This window comes from Euleptes europaea, chromosome 9, assembly GCF_029931775.1.
Source record: "Euleptes europaea isolate rEulEur1 chromosome 9, rEulEur1.hap1, whole genome shotgun sequence".
Classification (NCBI taxonomy): domain Eukaryota; kingdom Metazoa; phylum Chordata; class Lepidosauria; order Squamata; family Sphaerodactylidae; genus Euleptes; species Euleptes europaea.
In genome coordinates this window covers 59,409,365-59,432,022 of record NC_079320.1, presented here as the reverse complement: position 1 = coordinate 59,432,022, position 22,658 = coordinate 59,409,365, and the positions used below count along the sequence as shown (strand labels likewise).

The following is a 22,658-nucleotide window of genomic DNA, read 5'->3' as shown; positions in this document are numbered from 1 at the left end:
GTTTAAGCTCTATATGGAATTAATTCTGCACATGTTCACATGATTATGTCAGGGCCTGTCACGCGCCCATCACATTTTGCAGCCACTGAAAATTAAAGTTATATATGTGCTGTATCAGGGCAGCGCTTGAAGTCCAGATATGTCAGTTGATCCAGAATGCAGGTGCCCAGCTATGCTTAGGTTATTATACCATTGCTCTGGGAACTGCACCATTACATTTACTAGAGTTGCCAACCTCTAGGTGGTGACCGTAGATCTCCCGCTATTACAACTGATCTCCAGCAGATAGAGATCAGTTCACCTGGAGAAAATGGCCGCTTTGGCAATTGGACTCTATGACATTTAAGTCTCTCCCCTCTCCAAACCCTGCCCCCCTCAGGCTCTGCCCTAAAAACGTCCCACTGGTGGTGAAGAGGGACCTGGCAACCCTAACTTTAACCCATATGTTTCTGAGCACAATTCAAGGTGCTGGTTTTGACCTTTAAAGCTCTAGATGGTTTGGGCACAACGTATCTAAGGAAACGTATTCTCCTGTATGAAGCTTCCTGCTCTTTAAGATCTGCCAGAGAAGCCCTGCTCAAGATTCTATCTCAGGAGGATGCAAAGTCGGCATCTTCCAGAAGCAGGGCATTTTCAGCACTAACCCCAGTGTTTTGGAATTCACTTCGATGAGAAGTTTGCCCACCAGATTAGAAATTGTTGCTCAAGGAACTAGGACAAATCTTCTCAAAGCATCCATTCTGTCTATTGAAATGAAAAGAACTGACAGCAACAGCAATAACATCCTTTTAAAAGAGACCTATTTATCTGAGCTACCAAAGAATGTCAACAATAACTGGGCGGGGGGGGGGGGCTCTGCCAATGAGACTGTTTTCATCATTGTGCTCCCACGAATCGCTAGGTCATCTTGGCAAGATTACAGCAATTGGCGAAACCCAGAAACAACACATCATTGCAACAGCCTCCTGTGATGGAACTTTGAAATTGTGGGATTTGCAGGACGGCAAAGCCATCTTTACTCTGCATGGTGTTGGAAAGAATATCAGTGCCATTGCTGTTTGTTTGGAGGACAGGTTGGTGGCTGTGTCTGACAAGACCACCATTAAAATCTGGGATCTTCCTTCAGAAAGAATAATATATGCATCCGGTGAGTTTTTAGATACTCCAATATTAACATCTGCAATGAATGGACAGCTCCTGCTGGTTTTTTTTAGTGGCAACCACATGGTTCAGGTGAGTTGTTTTTTCTTAATCACACAAACGTTTGCATTTCAACAATGATTGCTTATTTGTTTAGGCAATCAAGAGCCTTAAAATGTATAAAATAATTCTAATTCTATATTGTCTTCAAGGATGTGGCAGGCTTTATAAGTGGGAAGGCACACCTTATTATTGTTGTCAGGTACTTCTTTCAGAACAATAATAAGGAGAGGGGGTTTCGCCTTAGCTCCCAAGCCAGCCCTAACCAGCAGACAAGAACATCGTTTGCTGCTCCTACCAAAGTGTTTAGATGGTCTCTACCTCTTTTTGCCCCTTCAAGTTGGGTTATGGGGCAGCCAGTGTCCTCACCATCCGAAAGATGGAAGAGCAGCTGTGTTGCCAATCCATGTGCCCTCTCCTCACCTGGTGAGTGAGTGTCCCTAGGGTTGCCAGGTCCCTCTTTGCTACCGGCAGGAGATTTGGGGGGCAGAGCCTGAGGAGGGCGGGGTGGGACTTCAATGCCATAGAGTCCAATGGCCAAAGCGGCCATTTTCTCCAGGGAAACTGATCTCTATCGGCTGGAGATCAGTTGTAATAGAAGGAGATCTCCAGCTAGTACCTGGAGGTTGGCAACCCTCAGTGTCCCCCCCTTGGGTTTGGGAAAAGCTAGCAGCATTTGGCTTGCTTCTTCCAGGCTGCCACCAACAGTTACCAAAGCAGGAAAACACCGAAGCACAGCCACGCTCAGCACCTCCTGCTGTAGTCAAACAAAGAAATTTCCCTGAGGGCTGGGCTTAGAACACCACCTCTCAGCCCAGAGATGAGCTGACATTCTGCCTCCTTCCCCCAACAGTTACATGGGCCTCAGTGGAACTAGGTGCCATAGCAGGGCAGTCCTCTTAGCTCCAGCAACAGTTTTGAGTTGTGGTTTCCTGTGTTAGAGAATGGTCCCTTGCCAGTTCTAAGTGCCTGACCCAGCTCAGAGAAGGTGATCCCTTCCAGTTAAAGGGCTGGGAGGGGGGATGTTGGCTGTAGCTCTAAGAGTAGTAAGAGACATACACAGGATTCAAGCTTTTACCAACATCCAGAGTGGCCTTGCAGATCCAGATTGGTTCTTTTTTACTTCTCACATGAAGACATGAGGCTGCCTTATTCTGAATCAGACCCTTATACTGAATCAGACCCCATCAAAGTCAGTATTACCTACTCAGACTGGCAGCAGCTCTCCAGGGTCTCAGGCTGAGGTCTTTCACATCACCTGCTTGCCTAGTCCCTTTAACTGGAGATGCTGGGGATTGAACCTGGGACCTTCTGCAGGCCAAGCAGATGCTCCACCACTGAGCCACACCCCTCCCAAATGAACACATGAGGCTGCCTTATACTGAATCAGACCCTTGGTCCATCAAAGTCAGTATTGTCTACTCAGACTGGCAGCTGCTCTCTAGGGTCTCAAGTGGAGGTCTTTCACATCACCTACTTGCCTAGTCCCTTTAACTGGAGATTCCGGTGATTGAACCTGGGACATTCTGCATGCCAAGCAGATGCTGTACCACTGAGCCATGTCCCCTCCCCTCATCTCATCCAGTACCAGTCATTTATTAATACAGCACATAGCCAGTCATATACAGAAGAACAGAATCTTCAAGAGTTGGACTTCTCATCCATTTCTCCCATGATTTGGCTTATAGTGTAAGACGGGAAAGACGCATATTGTGCCTTTAAATGTATGTGAAATGATGAGCATGTTCATGCCATATTATTCTAGGTTTTTGATCTAACACGTTCATGCCATCTGGTCCACCAAGGATTCCTTTCAACAGAAGAAGTACCTATGCACAAGAACCGTTCTATACTGGTATCAAAGAATTCAGTGAAAGACTATGTTCTCTGTGCCTATAGGTTAGTAAGAATTAAATTCACAGTATTATTCACAAGGAATTATTAAAATCCTCTGCATAAGAAAATCCTGTGGATTCAGGCTTGCCAAGTTGCAAATTTCATTCAGAAAAGCTAGGCAATTGTGGCTAATCTATATTGAGGACCATACCTTCCTGGTCATGTCTATTTCTTCACTCTCTCCAAACATAGTATTTTCTCTGTTTCTGCCTATCAGCATCTCCACACCCCACAGCTTCAGTCTCACCCCACTGCCCTTCCACTTCTGGCACACACAAAAAACCCACTCCATTGCAAATTACATAACGAAAATATAACTGCAACCCCAGATCCAGTTAAGGTAAACCATTGAGAAATTTGAAGAATGTATTCTGAAACGTGGAATTTGGGGAAGTAAAATGCAAAACTCCCTGAACCTCCCTCTCAAGTGACATGGTTGGCAGCCTGTCAAAGAAATATACCTATCTAGGGGCAAGACAAATAATCAATGTATGGAAAGCTTTCCTGTGGCAACATTAGTACAGAAACAGCAGTGAACATGCCTTTGTAAAATGAAGGCTTTGTGAGATTAACAGTTTCCTTAGAAAGAAATAGTAGCCCACTGCAGGGGTCATTTCTGGATGGAGCTTGTCTTCCTGCTTGGCTTCTTAACCACATCATTTCCCCCTGACCTGACAGGCAATATCATTTGTCAGCAGTTGATCTGCTGATTTCCTCCAAACATTTCCCCATGTTTTTTTCAGACTACATGTGCATCCGTGTCTCTGGAAGGAATGCACCTGAAGCAGTTTTTTTGTTGAGTCTATGCAGCTTGTTACACTTTTAAAGGTCCTGCCCTAGGGTTGCCAACATCCAGGCGGCAGCTGGAAATCTCCTGCTATTACAACGGATCTCTAGGCAATAGATGTCAGTTCACCTGGAGAAAATGGCCGTTTTGGAAGGTGGACTCTAGGATATTATGTCCTATTGAAGTCCCTCCCCAAACCCCACCCTCTTCAGACTCTTCCCCAAAAATCTCCCTCCAGTTGCAAAGAGGGACCTGGCAACCCTATGTGCAAACAACAGTTTGTAGGTTTGGATGCAACAGTAAATTGAAGAATATACTGATTAATTAGGCTTGCTAGGTCCCTCTTTGCCACCGGCAAGAGGTTTTTGGAGCAGAACCTGAGGAGGGAGGGGAGGGGCTTCAATGCCAGAGAGTCCAATTGCCAAAGCAGCCATTTTCTCCAGGTGAACTGATCTCTATCGGCTGCAGATCAGTTGTAACAGCAAGAGATCTCCAGCTAGTACCTGGAGGTTGCCAACCCTATGATTAATTAATTAGTTAATTCAGTCAGAGCACAGGTGAGGTAGGGGGTGCAAGAGCATCAGCCTTGTTTATGTAAGGCCAAACCATAGTTTGGTGTTACATAGCAATTGACCCTGTACGTCTTGCTCTGCTTTTTTTCCTACCAATTGGCTGTAAAAACTCATTCTTGTTTCCATTCGGTGTTGCACCACTTCTAGAAATTTGCAGCTTTGCAGGCAAAATGGGGCTTCATTTGAAGATAGCCTGTGCTCTTCTTTTGTAGCCTGATGGTGTCCATAAATAGTTTCTCTCTTTTCTTTTCTAGGAGTGGAAATGAAGCAATGGTCTTCAGTGGCAAAAAGGGGAAAGTAGTTGCTAAGCTCAAAAGCCAAGAGCCAATGGTAGCAGTTGAGGATGTGGCTGTAACTAAGGAATACTTCCTGGTAATCTTCAGGTAGTGAATATTTAAAAGAGAACTTGTTGCGTCCTTAATGCTAGGCATCAGAATAAGGAGGCAGCATAGTTTGAAGAGCACAGTTTGACAAGCCAATTTTTTTTTTCTCTAGAGCTGCAGTGACAATAACTTCCTTTTCTCTCTGTTCCTGCCCACACTAAGTCCCGCAGTGGACTCCAGCTGTCTAAAATGCTAACCTGGATTAAAGGAACAGAGTTGTCAAAAACACCACAGTACTCATACGTGAGAAGCCAGCTCTGTCGTTTTTATTCTCTTCCAATTAGATCTCTGCATGTTGTAGGAAGAATTCTTTATTTCTTGGGGCCTGGAAATAGGTCAGTGTACTCAGGTCATAAAATAAGCCCCTAATAGACAGCACAATTGATAGGGTTGCCAGCTCTGGGTTGGGAAATACCTGGATATTTTTGGGGCGGAGCCTGAGGAGGGTGGGGTTTGGGGAGGGACTTCAATGCCGAGTCCATTTGCCAAAGTAGCCATTTTCTCCAGGTGAACTGATCTCTATCAGCTGGAGATCAGTTGTAATAGCGGGAGATCTCCAGCTAGTACCTGGAGGCTGGCAACCCTAACAGTTGACTAAAAAAGAAGAATGATGCTCTCAACCCTGACTGCCTAATTTTTACCTGAACTTCTTTCATACTGTAACATCCCTCCCCTGCATGTGTGTATATCTTTTCGGGAGCCCTCAAGAGCTAGTTTCTGTTTTTTGCATTAAGGCCTCTCTTGGGTTTGGTATTTTTGTTAACCTTTGACTAGCCTTGAAAAGTTTTGTTTTTGTTTTACTCAGGCATGGTAATTCTAATGTCTAGTCATATAACGCACTCAACATCAGCTCTCTGTTTGCAGGTGTCCCTTTATGAGACAGCGTGAGATTGTACACATAGAACTCTACAATGTCCACAACTTTGCCTATGCTCACAGTCTGAAGGGATGCTGCAATGATTACATCCACACAGTTGCTGTGACTCATTTGGGCTCTCACCTGTTAGCATTCAGCCCCATCCCAAACACCAATACCACTGAAATACTATCGTGGAACCTGGAGTCTGAAGACCACAAACATTTGGCTAAATTTCCTTCAATCCCATCTGGTGGTAAGTAGTTTTTCCTCAAGAGTTTTACAAAAGGCATGTTCATAGGTATCCAGAAGCAAGAGAAATGCACCAATATTGACAACAAGAGAATAATATCCCAGGGGTGATCATTATGGGGTTCCAAAAGTTATTCAAATTAGGTCTCCAGGAAATAATAATCTGAAAGACAGAAACATATCTGCATATTCAGGTTAATATCAAATGTATGTAATACTGACAGATTATTCAGACATTAATGTCCTCTAATTCTGTTAAGTCCGCGTGGGAAGGATTCACGAGATCAGAGACGGAGTTCAACAACACAGCTTTATTTGATTTCAGCACAGAACTGACTTATACACTGAACGTGCCCTGCTTGTATGCCCCCCTGATCCGTGATAGGGGGGGAATACCCTCTCGGTGACCAATGGGACATGCTGGCTTAGGACCAACAGGATCCGTTTGCTTAGCCAATAAGGCGAGCAGGGTTTAGGATCCTTCGTGCGGAACTCAAGCTCCTAACTCTCCCCTTGCTTACTACCCTACTAAATACATACACAACAAATTCAAATATGGAATAGTTTCTTCCACAAGGGATGACTCAGACAAGAAGTGAAAGGATTCAGCCACTAGTTATAACATACATTTTAGTTTATGTACTTATTTACTTAATTTATACCCTGCCTTTCTCCTCAGTGGGGGGACCCAAAGCAGCTTACATAATTCTCCTTTCCTTCATTTTATCCTCACAACAATCCAGCGATGCAGGCTAAACTGAGATTGGGTGACTGGTCCAAAATCACCCAGCAAGCTTTCATGGTAGACTTGGGATTTCAACCTGAGTCTCTGAAAGACTAGTGTGATACTCTAACTACTACACCACACTGGCTCTCAATTAGTTTGCCTACATCCAAATTGCTTCCTTTTCAAATAATGTCTTTTTTTTTAAGTTTCAAGCAGCGTGCTGCACCTTTTTAACATCCCACAGCTTAGATTCAGCAGAATGGAACTTTCCTGCTTCTCCTTCCCACTGCCGCTCAGTAATCTCCACAAAATGCTGCTTTTGGGGGTTAGGGGACCCTGAAGAATGACATAAGGGGTGTCTGCAGAGGGATGGGGAAATCAGCTGAGCATCGGCGGGCAGAAGCAACAATCTCCAGAAGATGGCCCACCATTAGCAGGCACCTGGGAAGCCTAGTGGCAACCTAGGAGAGGGCCTTCTCAGTCACGGCACCAAAGCTCTGGAACTCTCTCCCAAGGGAGATTCATCTGTCCCTTTGTGTTGCTGTTTTCTGCCAGCAAGAGAAGACTTTCTTTGTTTAATTTGGCATTCCCTCAATGATCTCTCCTTCCTAGCCAGTGTTTTAACTGCTGTTTTTTAATGTATGTATTTTAACTTTTAAAAAATGGTTTTAATAGTGTGTGTTGGGGGGGGGTCGATTTCAGTGATTTTAAAATGTGATTTTATCATATATGTTTTAAATTGTTAGCTGCCTTGGCGGCCCTTATAAAGGCAAAGAGGCAGTAAACAAATTTTCTTAATTTCTTAAATAAAGGGTTGTTTTCAGTGCCAAAGCTCAGTCTAGGAAGCTGTTATTTCTCTCTCTCTTAAAAAGTGTGTTTGAGTGAATTTAGTGTGGCTTTATCCCCTTTTAGCCTGTGAACGTGGAGTTAGGGGGAAAGAGAGATATCCAGGCAGTCTTCACTTGGTATATTTGACTTTAGAAAGAAAGTACTGCCCAGGTGTGTGTGTGTCCACACGTGCACACACACACGAACCTTTTGAAAAAGTAGTAGGTGCTGACATACTCAGGAGAAAGGTAGCTATATAAATATTCAAATAAATAAATAGATACCCCCAATGACTTGTAAATTTGACTACAGCTGTACAATGCAGTATTGAAATATTATGCATAAGAGCACAAACTGTTAATTGTTTTTAAATCTGTCATATGCATGCAGGCATATGTTCTGATCTTCGATACTGTTTAGCATTTTGTGACGGAGAAAATTATCTTAAATTATGGAACTTGGCTTCAAAGATCAATGACCAATCCTTGATAGTGACAGTAAGCAAAGGAAAGAAAACAAATGGCATCCGGAATATTGTGACCATGGAGAACTATCCCAGGTAAGAACAAGCAAAAATACCCCTATTTCAAGTAATGCAGGCAGGAAATAACATTGAATAAATTCTGGTTCTACACATTTTAAAGCAGCATCTACTATGTTCCAGGTGGTAAGAAAAATTCAGGAGCCTGCTTGACATGTTGGACTGAACGTTACCTTGAGAACAAACATCTAATAGATAGAGTTGCCAGGTCCCTCTTTGCGACTGGCGGGAAGTTTTTGGGGTGGAGCCTGAGGAAGGCGGAGTTTGGGGAGGGGAGGGACTTCAATGCCATAGAGTCCAACTGCCAAAGTGGCCATTTTCTCCAGGTGAACTGATCGCTATCGGCTGGAGATCAGTTGTAATAGCAGGAGATCTCCAGCTAGTATTTGGAGGTTGGCAACCCTACTAATAGATCCATGAGCAGCTTCCAAAATCTTGCTCCATAGGGACAAGAAAAATATTATAATCATACACATTCTGTGTATAGTCTGTGCTAAGAGGAGAAGGAAATACAAATTATGTGTCACAGTAATCCCAATGCTTTATCAACAAAAAGCTGTGTCAGGTTTGCTTACTTTGCCGATCAGGGCTAGTGCTAAGCTGCACCACAGGGGCCTTGGCAGTCTAGAATGGGGATTTTTTTCACTGTACAGATTTCACAGAATGCCTGGTCATGCCAGGAACTGATTTAAATAAAGCCTGTTGCTGCCTCAAAACCATAAAAGGTCTTCTTTCTCTAAGGTACAATCTGTCTTAAAGAAACTCCAAAAAACATCCACACCCGAGCTCTCTCCTTACCTCCCAGACTCAGGACCCTCTGCTGCAGCTCAGGGCTCTCTTGATTCCTGTTGCCCCTTCCTGTTCGGTTGATATTTACTGAATTTAAACCCCCTTTCAGACTAGATCATATCTTCAAGGCAGCATTAGGTAAGAAGTTCTCGTTCCTAGTAATATTTCTACCAACAGTTTTCTGGGGTAAAGTAGCCAACCTTGGATTAAAGTCAGCGCAGTGTTTCCATGGGCAGAAGGAGTTCCGTCTGTGGAGCCCAACTTTGGTGGCTCTCCCCTTCCATGGCAGCCCTAAATGCTTCTCAAAACCTTTTCTTGGGAGTTGCTTCTCCCCCCAGAGACAGAATTTCAGGCTGCCATGGAGGGGCAGACCATGAAAGTTGTGTTCCATGGGAGGAAATCCTTCCATGTCTATTGAGACGTTGCACTGGATCCCATCCCTGTCTCCTATAAAGTTTTGGGAGGCTTCTCGGGCCTCACCGTGGTTTCTGATATTTCACCAAGCATAGCCCAAACAATTTCCAGCCTGTCTTCATAACCATCAGGGCTTGAACACTCATTGTTAATTCAGCAGCCTGACAATAGGTTTCTGTGCAATAACACCGTTCAGTCTTTTTTATTATTGTTTAATATATAGGATACAAAAGAAAAAAGAAAGGGAAGGAACATTGGGGAGATAAGTATAAGGTAAATCCATCTGCAGTAAAAATAGAAGTTCACAACATAAACGCTACTGCAAATGTATCTAGATATGGGTTACAGAATTGAAATTGCTACTAAGTTATCGGTAGCTTTAACAGACCACATACTATGATTACCAACTTTGATTTCTTAACAAGTTATTTGATTTTTTCCTTCTCCATTTTGAAACATTCAGTAAATCTATTCAGCGTTGCATTCTTAATGTATTTCCCTTAGCCTTAAGCCTCTATATACTGTCAGAAGTAAAATCAATCAATCAATAATCAACACTCTTAGCCCCTTACCCAATCATACTTGGGGATAGAGAAGACCAGACACAGAGAGATGTTGAAGCATTTATTTGATCAAATAGATGGGAGACAGCCCATGCAAGGACTCAACTGCTCAAAGTACATGAACCAGTACTCGGTCTTTTATAGCCAGCCCTACAGATGCCCAAGATGCCTCCAGCTTCCCTTTGATTGGTCCGCTTGAAGTTACAGACTTCCCCGGCCATTTTATAATGGTCAAAAACATCTTACATCATAGATGAAGCACAAAAAATCAGGATCAAAAAATACTCAATGAGTTGGAAAGTAAGAGGAGGGAATTAGACATTATAGAAGTAGACTCTATTGCTAAAACTTTGCTATACACGAGACAGAGCTATTATGAATTTGGCAATAAAAGCTCCAAATTATTAGCTAACAATTAAGAAAGCATAAAAGTAGAAACAAAATAGCAATGCTAAATTGCAGTAGTAAAAAAATACATAACACAGAACAAATAGCCTAACAGTTTGCTGAATTTTTTGAAAAATTATACTCCTCAGATAATCCATCTAGTGATAAAATGGATGAGTATCTTCAAAAATTGAATATTACCAAACTGAAGAATGAACACAGAGAAAGCTTAAATAAACCAATAGTGAGCAAGGAAATAGAGAAGGTGATTCAAAAGTTAAAAAATGGAAAATCCCCAGGGATGGATGGATATGGACCAGAGTTTTATAAGCATTTTAGGGACTTACTAGTACCCACTATGACAATATTATTTAACCAAATACTAAAAGATAAACAATCACCTAATTCCTGGGAAGAGGCAAGAATTACGGTAATTTTAAAAGCTGACAAGCAAGCAGATCAATTAGATTCTTATAGACCAATAGCACTATTAAATCAAGATGCCATTTGTGGCAGTCCTAGCAGCTAGACTAAGTAGTATAATAAAAAGTTACGTTTCTCCTGATCAAACGGGATTTATACCCCAAAGACAAATAGCAGACCCAATACGCAGAATATTAGATGCGATTTATATCAGTAAAAAGAAAGGATCACCCCTAGCTATATTGGCACTTGAGGCACAAAAAGCATTTGATCGCGTGGAATGGAGCTTTATTCTTGGACTCCTAAAAAAATTAAATATTGGACATTCTTTCATGAACGCAATAGAATCAATCTACCAAAAGTCGAAAGCTAGGATTAGAGTTAATAATTTTGACTTTAGAAGTTTCCCTCTAACTAGAGGAACTAAACAAGGCTGCCCCTTGTCGCCTTTGCTTTTTGCTCTTTCATTAGAACCCTTAGCAATGGCTATTAAAAATAATTAAAATATTAAGGGATTAGAAGTAAACAACCAAACACATAAAATCAACATGTTTGCAGATGATGTAGCAATACTTACTGTGAATCCCAAAGAAGCTGTACCGGAGCTAATGAGAGAAATTAATAACTATGGAGTAGTAGCAGGGTTACAGATTAATTATAAGAAACTTATAATTAACGGATTAATTATAAGAAACCCTTCAAGTGTTTTCTCTCTTATCTTATCTGGAGTTCACAGCATCTGAAAGAATTCTGCTTTGTCTTATAACTAGCACTCCTTAGAATGATCTTAACTGGAGTCTAATAGTTCTCTTTACAACATCTACAGCAGGGGTGGGGAACCTTTTTTCTGCCAAGGGCCATTTGGATATTTATAACATCATTCGCAGGCCATACAAAATTATCAACCTAAACATTTGGTCAGACATTTACCCAAGAGACACGTCCAGAAATGGCTCCGAGTGTCTGCCATATAGAGCGACTCGCTATTGAGCTCTGCTGGCCCCAGCTGGGCCCAAGAGATTCAAGCAGGGCAGCATCCTTCTGAGCTAGCTAGAGATCTGCCAGGACCCATGAAGGGCCAGACCAAATGATTTCGCGGGCCTTATACGGCCCCCGGGCCTGACGTTCCCCACCCCTGATCTACAGGTTTCTTATTGCCTTACCTATAACATTCTATTATTCATACTAAGCCAGTATTTGTATTTTATCTAAAAGCTTATTTTACTTAAAAATCATTCCACTTCTGACTGCCTGCGCTAGGCTATTCTTAGCTGCTGTTCTGTGTTCAGAAAACAGGAAGTCTCCATTCCAACTCTGCCCAGAAACAGCTTTCAACAGCTCTAGCTGTCTGTTCCCTTCTTGATTTCTTAGAATCTATAAAATCTAATACATTTCTTCCTAAACTAAATCTCTGCTATCTAAATATGTCTTTTCTATCTCCCTACTATACCTTTACTGTAAACTTATATATTGGTACACTGTTTAATCTAAACCTCTCCTCCTTTCCACTGTCATGATATCTCCCTCCCCATCCTTGCTCTGTCTTTCATCTCCCTGTTACAGCTGTTGCCATTCTCCAAAGGTGTTAGGATCTTTGCAGAGTTTTAGAACTTCCAGTGGCCAATGAGATTTTTAGAGGATGGGGCATCCCTGCCTTGTTGCAGATCAAAATGCCTCTCCCCTTCATCCGCACGACCACCTTTTAAAAGTTCAGAAACATAAGATCCAATCTTTACTTATGAGTATTGAACAGGACTGGTCAGCCTTCAATGGGAGTTTATAGTTCTCCTGATGGGGATAGGGAGAACATGTTCCCTGTCCTTCACTATATCTTTCTTACCTATATTCTTTACCCTTTTGCTAAATACATAAGTTCTACTTTAATATTCTTTAATATATGATTTTGCTAAGCATTCCTATTTTGGCATCCCAGCTTGGCTAAATATTTTAAAGTACATTAAATCAATCTGCCTTTTCTCCCTTATCAGCTTGTTTTAGAGCATGCTGGCACTTCCTCAATTGTGTCGACTTTGCTACAGACTCAAGCAGGAAGCAGGCTTAAAACCACAAGAATTGCTTATAATAAATCTTTCTGGGTCTTCAGAAACAATGTGACAAGCTGGTTTGTGAAATTCAGTTCTTGCCCTTTCTCTACAGGCTTCTTTTTTCTCTCCAGGCTGGCCCGGGAGCCTTGCTTTAATTGATTCTAAACACCATACCTATTTTATATTTCTATTAAATTCTGCCATGGGCGAATCATTTGCTTCATTTCGTCCCTCACAATACTTATAAAATAAATTCCATTTATCATTGAAATGATCGAGCATCTCATCATCTATGACATTCATCACATGCGCCATTTTAGTCATATTGGCATTCTCAAACAGTTTATCCTTCCACTCTGCTACATCATATAGATAGGGTTGCCAGGTCCCTCTTTGCTACTGGCGGGAGGATTTTTGGGTGGAGCCTGAGGAGGGCAAGGTTTGGGGAGGGGACTTCAATGCCATAGAGTCCAATTGCAGAACGGCCATTTTCTCCAGGTGAACTGATCTCTATCGGCTGGAGATCAGTTGTAATAGCAGGAGATCTCCTGCTACTACCTGGAGGTTGGCAACCCTAGGTATTTGTTTCCATCTTCTTGCAATGATGACTCTAGCAGCCGTTGTGGCATATCTGAACACAGTTCAGTCTTATCATACCCACAGCCCCTGACCACAATTCAGGCACTTCACACGGTGCTATTTCACAGGGTGAATGTATACTGATGCGGCAGGTCACTGGGTCATCCACAATGAGGCGCTGTGGCTCATCTGTGCTCACACGACTGGCCTCTCACTGAAGGAGGAGCAATTTTAGTTCAGGCATTCTGCGCAAGGATCTTTCCCCCGGGAGGATAAAATAGTCTGTTCTTCTCATTCATCCACTGGATTGGAGTGGGACCTGCAAGACAGGTAAAGAATGCCTATAAAAGGATCTGGCGTCACCCTGCAACTTACAAGAGCATGGAAAGGCAGCCCTGAGCGTAAGACATCAACAAATTACAGAGATTTATATTGCAATTCTACAAGAGCCCCGTGGCGCAGAGTGGTAAGCTGCAGTACTGCAGTCAAAAGCTCTGCTCACGACCTGAGTTCGATCCCAACGGAAGTTGGTTTCAGGTAGCCGGCTCAAGGTTGACTCAGCCTTCCATCCTTCCGAGGTCGGTCAAATGAGGACCCAGCTTGCTGGGGGTAAAGGGAAGATGACTGGGGAAGGCACTGGCAAACCACTCCATAAACAAAGTCTGCCTAGAAAACCTTAGGATGTGACCTCACCCCATGGGTCAAGAATGACCCGGTGCTTGCACAGGGGACCTTTACCTTTTATATTGCAATTCTAAACCTAATTCTTTCACCTCTGTAAAATTAACACCCATCTTGTATATCAAAATTAAGAAGAAGAATTGTTTTTCATATGCCGACTTCTCTAGCACTTAAGGAAGAATTAAACCAGCTTACAATTACCTTCCCTTCCCCTCCCCACAACAGACACCCTGTGAGGTAGGTGGGCCTGAGAGAGCTCTAAGAGAGCTGTGACTAGCCCAAGGTCACCCAGCTGGCTTCATGTGTAGGAGTGGGGAAACCAACCTGGTTCACCAGATTAGTGTCTGCCGCTCATGTGGACGAGTGGGGAATCAAACCCGGTTCTCCAGATTAAAGTCCATCGCTCCAAACCACCGCTCTTAACCACTACACCATGCTGGCTCCCATTAACTGAATTAATTGAAGCTTGTTTGGCAAGCAGTAGGTGACTACTTGCTAGAAATTCTTCTCCTATACCTCCCATTGGTTCAGAAATAACATTTGCAGAAGCTTTCCTTTTCTCACTAAAAATCCATTCATTTCAATCTTTCCCCAGGTATGCTGTGTGCCAGAATATGAGTCCAGGATCCATAACAGTGTGGAACATCATGAAATCAAAATGTAAACGCAATGCTGTTAGAGTGGAGAGGGGGCTGATAGAGAACTTGGATGTTGTGCTGATGAGAGACATGAAACTTTTTGTCCTCACAGACAAAGGAATGGCTTCCTTTGCAGATCCCCCAAGACCCATTTTCCAGGTACCAACTTTAATTCAGCAAATACTGTTTGCTTGTCAGTTTTTGGCATCAAACCTGAGGATGGTTAAGAAAAAGTCAATAGTCGCTTTATTTCTTATCAAAAGCAGAAATATGTTTATGATATTCTAGACCCTGTTAGTTTATGATCTCCTGAAGAAGAAGTACATAAAGAAGCAGACAGGCCTTTACATCATTCCCTGCCAAAATAACGAGTACAAGATCCTCGAAGGAGGCCTTCTGCTTGGTCTCTCAGAGAACAGGTAATGTTTCTGCAGTAATGCAATTCTTATTTCCTATATACAGCTCTGTGCGTTATTGACATCTGTTAACATAACCTGACTGTCTCTAAGATTCAAAGATCAAGCAATTCATTCTTTTTTAAAAATCAACATTAAAAATTATTTCCAATAAATTTATTGTATTTATATTTATTTTATTATTTCCATTTAATACCCCGCTCTCCCCGGCCATTATTAAATTTATAGAATACAATATAAAGTTATTATAACTTGGGTTACCATCACTGCTTAAAATTACATAGGTTGGAATGAAAGAACAATAGAAGGAGCATAGGTATCGTTCTGTTGCTGAATCCACATGGAGGTTTTTCTCCACTGTGGCTTCCAAATTGCAACAGGGTGTTGGTTTTTTTGAGCATTCATACAATGTTGTCCTCTAAGCATTCCCCTTCCTTGGTATGGGTTGGATCCAGACTAAGTTTTCCAGTGGCAGAATGGAACTTCCCTGCCTCCATCCTTCAATTGCAGCCCACTGATCGCCACAAAACACTGTTCCTGGGGGATGGGGAACCCCAAGGAATGACGTGAAGAGAGGGAAAATCTGCGTCAGAGAGGGAAAATCAGTGGAAACTGCCACTTTGGACTTGATCCAACCCTGTGTTTTCTCAAACCTGGTATGGTACCATCTTTGTGGAAAGAACACAGTCCAAATGTGTTAGCAAGCCATCTGCAGAGTATGGTGTCCTTTTTAGAAGCCATTTTCCTTACCTGAGCTCCCACAGCCACCATTCGTCTCCCCCATACCACTGGAGGGCTTTTTTTCAGGCTTAAAAAAGGCAAACAATGATCAACTAGTTCTTCTGAATTTGCAGCTTTTATTGTTTTACTCTTCTCTGGTCCTGTTCATTGAGGAAACTGTTTGGGGGTGGGGTGGCAATGACCTGCACTCCTTGTGCTATCAGATTACTGGACCAACTCAGTGTTTGGATGAGGACAAAAATATTTCAAAGACAAACTAAGAGACCAATTTTCAAATCAAGATATATAATCAAGTATATATTATAATCAGAGCAGAGCACATTTTTGAAAGCTTACTTTATGGGTTAAACACCCCCTACCTTGCATAAGATTTTTTTTTAATTTTTATTTTTGCTCTGAGATTCCAAACCATCTCAGAGGATGATGTCAAAGATTTAGACCGGAGGTTTTACATTCGTGGAACGCAGGTGATTATCTGTCCATATATGCTCCATTGTGATATCTGTACTGAAACCAGAGGGATATCTGTTAAGTGTGATTAATTGAACTGCTCTGTTCCAATTATAATTTATTTTACATTCAGGATGTAATATTTGCTTTAGTTTTACAGAAACTGAAAACAAAATGTACTGTAATAAATGCCAATTTTAAATCGGCATATTTATATATTTAAGAATTTGGAGTCTATAAATATCCCATCTACCTTGCTTTAATTTGGGGTACAGTTTTACTTTGTATTTCACTTAGTGCACTCCTAAGAACCCTTTCCTGGGAGAAAGTCACGTTGAGTAAACTTCAGTAGAATTCTGAGTAGATGTGCTTAGGATTGCACTATGATGCACTATGATGTTTTGTAATAACCTAACTGGTTGATTAATTAAGTCTTAACTGACATGTTTTAAAAATAAATAAATAGAAGTAAAATTAAAGTTGTGCTTCTTCAACCACACACACACACAGAGAGAGACTGGCAATTACAGAGAATGATTAACTAAAGTATTTTCCCCATCTCCTTGCACATCTTTAGGTGAATAGGACTCACATTTGTAGATTTAAGAAGTCATTTTGATTTTAAAAAATCCTGCTTGCCTTTTCTTGTTCATTCTGTATTTTCAGAGACCATTTTATCACTTGGAATTTGGAAACTGGATTAATTAAAGATCGAATAAGACCAGAATACAAGGACAAATTCTCCTTCCAAGCTGCCCAACCTAATCATACCTTGTCCAAAGAAAACATGAAACTGTACAAAGAAGTCTTGTCTAAAGAAATAACAGGTTTCCTACATTTAATTCTAATTTAAGACTTTTGTGCTTCAACTGGAAATGATCATGATCACAATGAACTATTGGAATCAAAGAACAGAATACTATATTAATTCCTGGGTAAATACAAGTTCATGACCTTGAATTTACCCTGAACAGTCTCTTACATTTAAGCCACAAATTTAATAAAAATTGTTTTAAAGTATGTAGCAGAGATGAGGATGTGAAAGAAAACTGTATTGAAGTTTTAAACATAAAGTACCACTTTGTTCTTGAACTGGGTAATTTGAATGCCTAGATTGAATTCAGAACATACCTAGAAAAGATGCAGAGATATTACAATCATTTGAAAGCACGGCAAGCTTGAATAAGAAGAGAGGGTACTGCAGGTTGGCTGTGGTGGAAATGGAAGAGCGATGAACAAAAGTAAGATAAACTGGAATATTTTTTTATTTTTCCTGAGACAGCATCCTTTCCCCTACAGGACACCATCTCTGCTGCATAAAAATCTGCTTTGTTTCAGAAACAGTTCTTGATTTGACACTGGAGGTGGTCAGTTCAAAGTGACAAATTCCTCTGAGCTCATTAGAGTTGCCAACCTCCAGGTGCTAGCTGGAGATCTCCTTCTATTGCAACGGATCTCCAGCTGATAGAGATCAGTTCACCTGGAGAAAATGGCCGCTTTGGCACTTGGACTCTATGGCATTGAAGTCCCTCCCCTCCCCAAACCCCATCCTCCTTAGGCTCCACCCCAAAAACCTCCCACCAGTGGCGAAGAGGGACCTGGCAACCCTACAGCTCATGCAAGCCCTCGAGTGAACTTAGAATAGCACTCTGGACTCGCCAGAGCCTTCTGCCCATGGAAGGTGACTTTCTCCCCTTTTCCCTCCTGTTGCAGCCCAAATGTCCCCTGAAATGTTACTCCTAGAGGATAGGGACACCCCTCAGACATCATTTCAGGGGGCATTTTGGACTGCGGCAGAAGGAGAGTGGAGAGAAAGTTGCACTGCGCTTCAGGAAATCCTTCCCCTTGCAAAGGTGCCCCTGTGAATCTACGGTAACCCTCTGGATCCTCACCTAATGTCACCTGCATACTTTTAGACTCTGACCTTTGTTGATATCCAAGTCTTACCAAGAAACTCAGTGTGGCTTATAACTATTAAACGTCCACAGCTATCACCATCACAATAAATGTCCTTTTAATTACCATACATCTATTGTTACTTGCATAGCAAGATTATGTCCTCTTTGGGAAAGGCGAAATGAAACTAAAACTGGAAAGAAAAGACGATGGGAAAAGGCAATGAAAGCGGAGATGGAGAAGATGCAGAAGCTTGTGAATGAGAAGAGCAATGCTATTGACCAGTACCTCCTGAGTGGAGACCAAAAGGTAAGAAGAAATGCCCCTGCCACTGTGTATTATTTAATGCCCAAATATAATCTGGTTTTATTTTAATGTCTTTGATACATGGGTATATTTTGGAGTGTATGCTTTTGGCAAACAGAACTGTGCAATTTCTGGCTTCTCAAAACAGTCAACAACAAAAAGTCTTCTCCTGTTTTTGGAATGTCCAAAGAATGGGGTCAACCAAGATACCTATGGACCAGCATTCCAAGGCTCCATGGTAGTGACTTCTGTAACACAAAGCACACACACACAGCTGATCACAAGCACTGAGACCAGGTTCTTGTAGGCATTGAGACCAGGTTCTTGTAGGTTATCCGGGCTGTGTAACCGTGGTCTTGGTATTTTCTTTCCTGACGTTTCGCCCGCAGCTGTGGCAGGCATCTTCAGAGGAGTAACAGTGTTACTCCTCTGAAGATGCCTGCCACAGCTGCGGGCAAAACGTCAGGAAAGAAAATACCAAGACCACGGTTACACAGCCCGGATAACCTACAAGAACCTGGTTGATAAAAGTAGCTTTTTTGTCAGTCTACCATTCTCCATTTTATTCTCCACACATCCCACTAAACATATTGAGGTTCTTCTGGCGGGGGGGTGGGGGGAGAGGTACATTCTTCCAGCAGCTGATCCTGTTTATACATGTGCTTTTTGCTGGTATACACAGAATACAAAAAGAAGATAACCAAATCAAAACTTTATTTTGTGTAAGAACTCACATTTGTGGCCCAAAATCTCAAACAAACTCAACTCTAAAATATCCCCCTCTCCCCTTTTAGGTGGCTGTTTGTTCCTACTATGCACATCACCTGTCAGTGTTCAGCATGGAAAGCATGTCCCATGTCCACACTATTGAGAGCAGAGAATCCATGCTTTTCTTACACAGTGCTGCCTTAACTTATGATGGTCTTTACCTGGTACTCACCAATTACAGCGAGGAGGAGAAAGTCAGCTATGTAACATTGTGGAATTTAAAGACTGGAAAGGTATTATTTCTGAAACATTTTACAGTGGTTTTGTCTCTACCGTGCAGTTATAGAAAACAATTTATTCCCCCCAGCAGACCTTCTTCATAAATAGTTTGAGAGGTAAATAATATGATTTTGTTTTTTGAGCCACTCTCTCAAGCTCTGCTTTAGACCAGTTTAAAATTAACAGTAGAAAAATATTCCCAGTGCTGGAACTCCTGGACCTAGTTTTTTTCTTTTCACTCATCTAACTCCCAATCCCACAAAAGTCTTTCTCTAGCTCCTGATCTCTCTCCCTTTCTCTTTTTAAAAATGGGATATCTGTTCCTTGGCTTGGGCTCTTGGTTATTCTTACATATTTTGCTCTTCCAAAGCAACAGAGGAACACATGAGAGGGAAACCTCATTCCACCAGCAGGAGCAATGTTCCCCCAATGAAGCACTATGATGTACAGCCATCTTTGGGCACCTTGTAGAAAGACTAGCCCTGTACATTAGGATAAATAAGCTGCAAATTGCTCCCTAAAACCAGAAGAGAGCAAGAAAATGCTTAAAACTGATTTCCCCCCTCCCCTTAAATCTTTAGGTTCAGAAAAGATTAAAAAACGAGCCAAATGTCTGTTGCATAGCCATTACTGATGATGCAAGTAGAATAATATTTGGAGTGATGATGGAAAACAGGTGAGGAAAATTCATTATGCATTCGTTAGACCTACTGTTTGTCCATGAAAACTGCTTACACAAAGATTTCTAGTACCATTTAGCCTTGTTACTTGCAATAAAGTGAATTTTCAAAGTGGTTTTTTAAAATGGGACTAACCTATACTGGTGAAAGAGACTGCAGATATCATCAGGGAAAGGGCTCAGTGGCAGAGTAGATACTTTACCTGCAGAAGATTCCAAATTCAGTCCTTAGAACTTCCAGTTACAGAATCTCAGGGACCAGATGTTGAGAAAGACCTTTCTATCTGAGACGCTGGAGAGCTGCAGTCAGTCAAAATTCACAATACTGGGCTAGACTGATCAGTGGTATGGTTTGGTACAAGGCAAGCTTCATCTGTTGATATTCAACAGAGCCCTTCTTTAGGTACCACAGCAGTAGGTGACAGCTTCTAATTCCTTGTGCTGCTTTCATCTGTTACATTCAGGATGGCCATGGGATTGCACCTTCCCTCCGCCTCGCTTCCAAAATGCATTTGACACTCAAGGGAGGCTGTTGACCATTGTTGGGGTGGGGGTGATGATCAAGAAACAAAAGCAGAAACCCCTCCCAGGAGGACAGTACCAGTGTTCTGGACTGTGGTCCTGGACTTGGCACCAAAGTTAGAAGCTATATAAGAACACAATATTTTGTCGTTCAAAAGTTTTAGTAAATCTTCTCTCATAGACATTACAAATACAGCTCTCCAGCCTAAAAGTTGAATTAAAATCCAGTGAGAGGGAGGATCTGCAACATTCTGTTCAATTTTCATGCTCAAGGAATTGTTGACAGTCCATCATGCAATTGCACAGCTGTTAACGTATATTAGCTGTCAAACTTTGGGTCAGTGGCGTACACGCTCTATTACTTTGCATGACTCTGTATAATCTCAAGTAACTAATCAGGAAGATGCCACAGCAGTTCCTATATAGACTGTTCACTGCAGGAGATGTTTGAATTACAAAGCTTTGGAGCCATAATTAAGTATGGAAAACCAAAAAATAGTACCCATAGGAGTGGCCTGAAGTGTTAAGAGTTTAACTGAAGCATGAATTAACAACAGAATCTGGCTGAAGAACACCAGATACATACATCATGGGACTGTGAACAATGTCCCAAGTATTAAAATGTGTTGTGTTATACTTCCAAGGATTCACTACGTCAGAGGAAAGTTTGTACAACTTGCAACTTTTGTTTACCTTCTCTACAAAAAGCAATTGCTGAATGCCTAAGTCACTGTGGATGTTATAGAACTGATAAAAACTTCCATTCACAATTTTCTAGGATTAAGATTTGGGATCCATTTAAGCACAAACACAAGTTAATTCAAGGTTATGAAGGTCTTCATCTGACTGTGAACAGTAAACTACACATATTAGAATGGACAAAGGCAATCCTGCTTGCAGGTTAGTTGAACATTTATAAGTGGTACTTTTGGGGCTTGAAAACATACACCACTGAAAGTATACCAAGCATTAATACTTTTAAATCCAGTAAGCCTGTAGTAAACTCACTGCAGATGGCCACCTCAGTTACTAGCCTAACACTTGATAGTTAAACAAAGGTATGACGGTATTAAAGAGACTGGTGTTTTATGGAGCAAATAAGTGAATGACAAATCCTTTCAAAGTATATGTTGATATGATTAACTCTTCATCCACTCACTTCACCAGTTTTATATATTTATTTCTTACTATTTTTTGACTGTCCGAAAACAGTTTTGTTTATGATACTGTTATACAGAACTTATAACCCCAACTATATTTTAGGAGTGCTAACTTGTACTTTTTTAAAGTATATGATTTAACACCATTTATCTTCTCTGTTAAATAAACCCATGCAATATTCACTGAATTGGCTGGTCAACGCTATGGGAATACAGGTTGAAATGCTTGGGACCAGAAGTGTTTTTTGGAGTATTTGCATATACATAATGAGATATATTTGGGATGGGACCCAAGTTTAAACACTAAATTCAAGCATAAAGGTGTAACTGGCAATATTCTTGTGCTGTACCTTACCAGTGTTGCAACTCTCTTGTTTCTTCTATATTGTCTGAACATGCAGTGATAATAAAATATGCATTAGCAAATCTCTTGTAAATGTTTTAGATGTTGAATACATGCAGGTGCCAAGCAGATTTCTCAAGACTGTCCATTTTCACTCTTGACCAAAGATACACAAGCATCAGGCTAATAATATACCATATATATACTCGTGTATAAGCCGACCCGCGTATAAGCCAAGGTGCCTAATTTCACCCCAAAAATGGGGAAAAATTAGGCACCCACGTATAAGCTGAGGGTAGGCTTATACAACCCCCGGGTCGCCCTCCCGCCCGGCCTCCCGGGCCCTCCAGACCCACCCCTGGGGGGGAGGGGGGAAGAGCCCCTGAACCCCTTACTTACCGGGAGAGGCGACGATCAGCTGGTGGCGGCGGGGGGGCCCCCCTGGTGCGCAGGAGGCTGCGCAGACTGCACCTGGCCCGGGGGAAGCGTGCTGGAGGCGGCGGCGCCCCCCCCCCGGTGCGCAGGCCGCTCCTGCAGGCCGCTCTTGCCGCCGCCACCAGCGCCTTCCCCCGGGCCAGGAGCGGCCTGCGCAGCCTC

General features: G+C 42.0%; 1 protein-coding gene across 1 annotated transcript in view; it reads left to right on the top strand.

The window, feature by feature from the left end:
- Positions 1-22,658, top strand: part of LOC130482358 (uncharacterized) — a 30,272-nt gene that overhangs the window by 5,639 nt on the left and 1,975 nt on the right. Inside the window, exons 4-15 of the mRNA XM_056855066.1 lie at positions 902-1,233; positions 2,966-3,099; positions 4,710-4,838; positions 5,703-5,950; positions 7,892-8,060; positions 14,519-14,720; positions 14,850-14,980; positions 16,835-16,995; positions 18,216-18,373; positions 19,165-19,371; positions 19,939-20,033; positions 21,337-21,458. Of these exons, the coding sequence (XP_056711044.1) occupies positions 902-1,233; positions 2,966-3,099; positions 4,710-4,838; positions 5,703-5,950; positions 7,892-8,060; positions 14,519-14,720; positions 14,850-14,980; positions 16,835-16,995; positions 18,216-18,373; positions 19,165-19,371; positions 19,939-20,033; positions 21,337-21,458 (2,088 nt within the window). The remainder of the gene's footprint in view (positions 1-901; positions 1,234-2,965; positions 3,100-4,709; positions 4,839-5,702; positions 5,951-7,891; positions 8,061-14,518; positions 14,721-14,849; positions 14,981-16,834; positions 16,996-18,215; positions 18,374-19,164; positions 19,372-19,938; positions 20,034-21,336; positions 21,459-22,658) is intronic.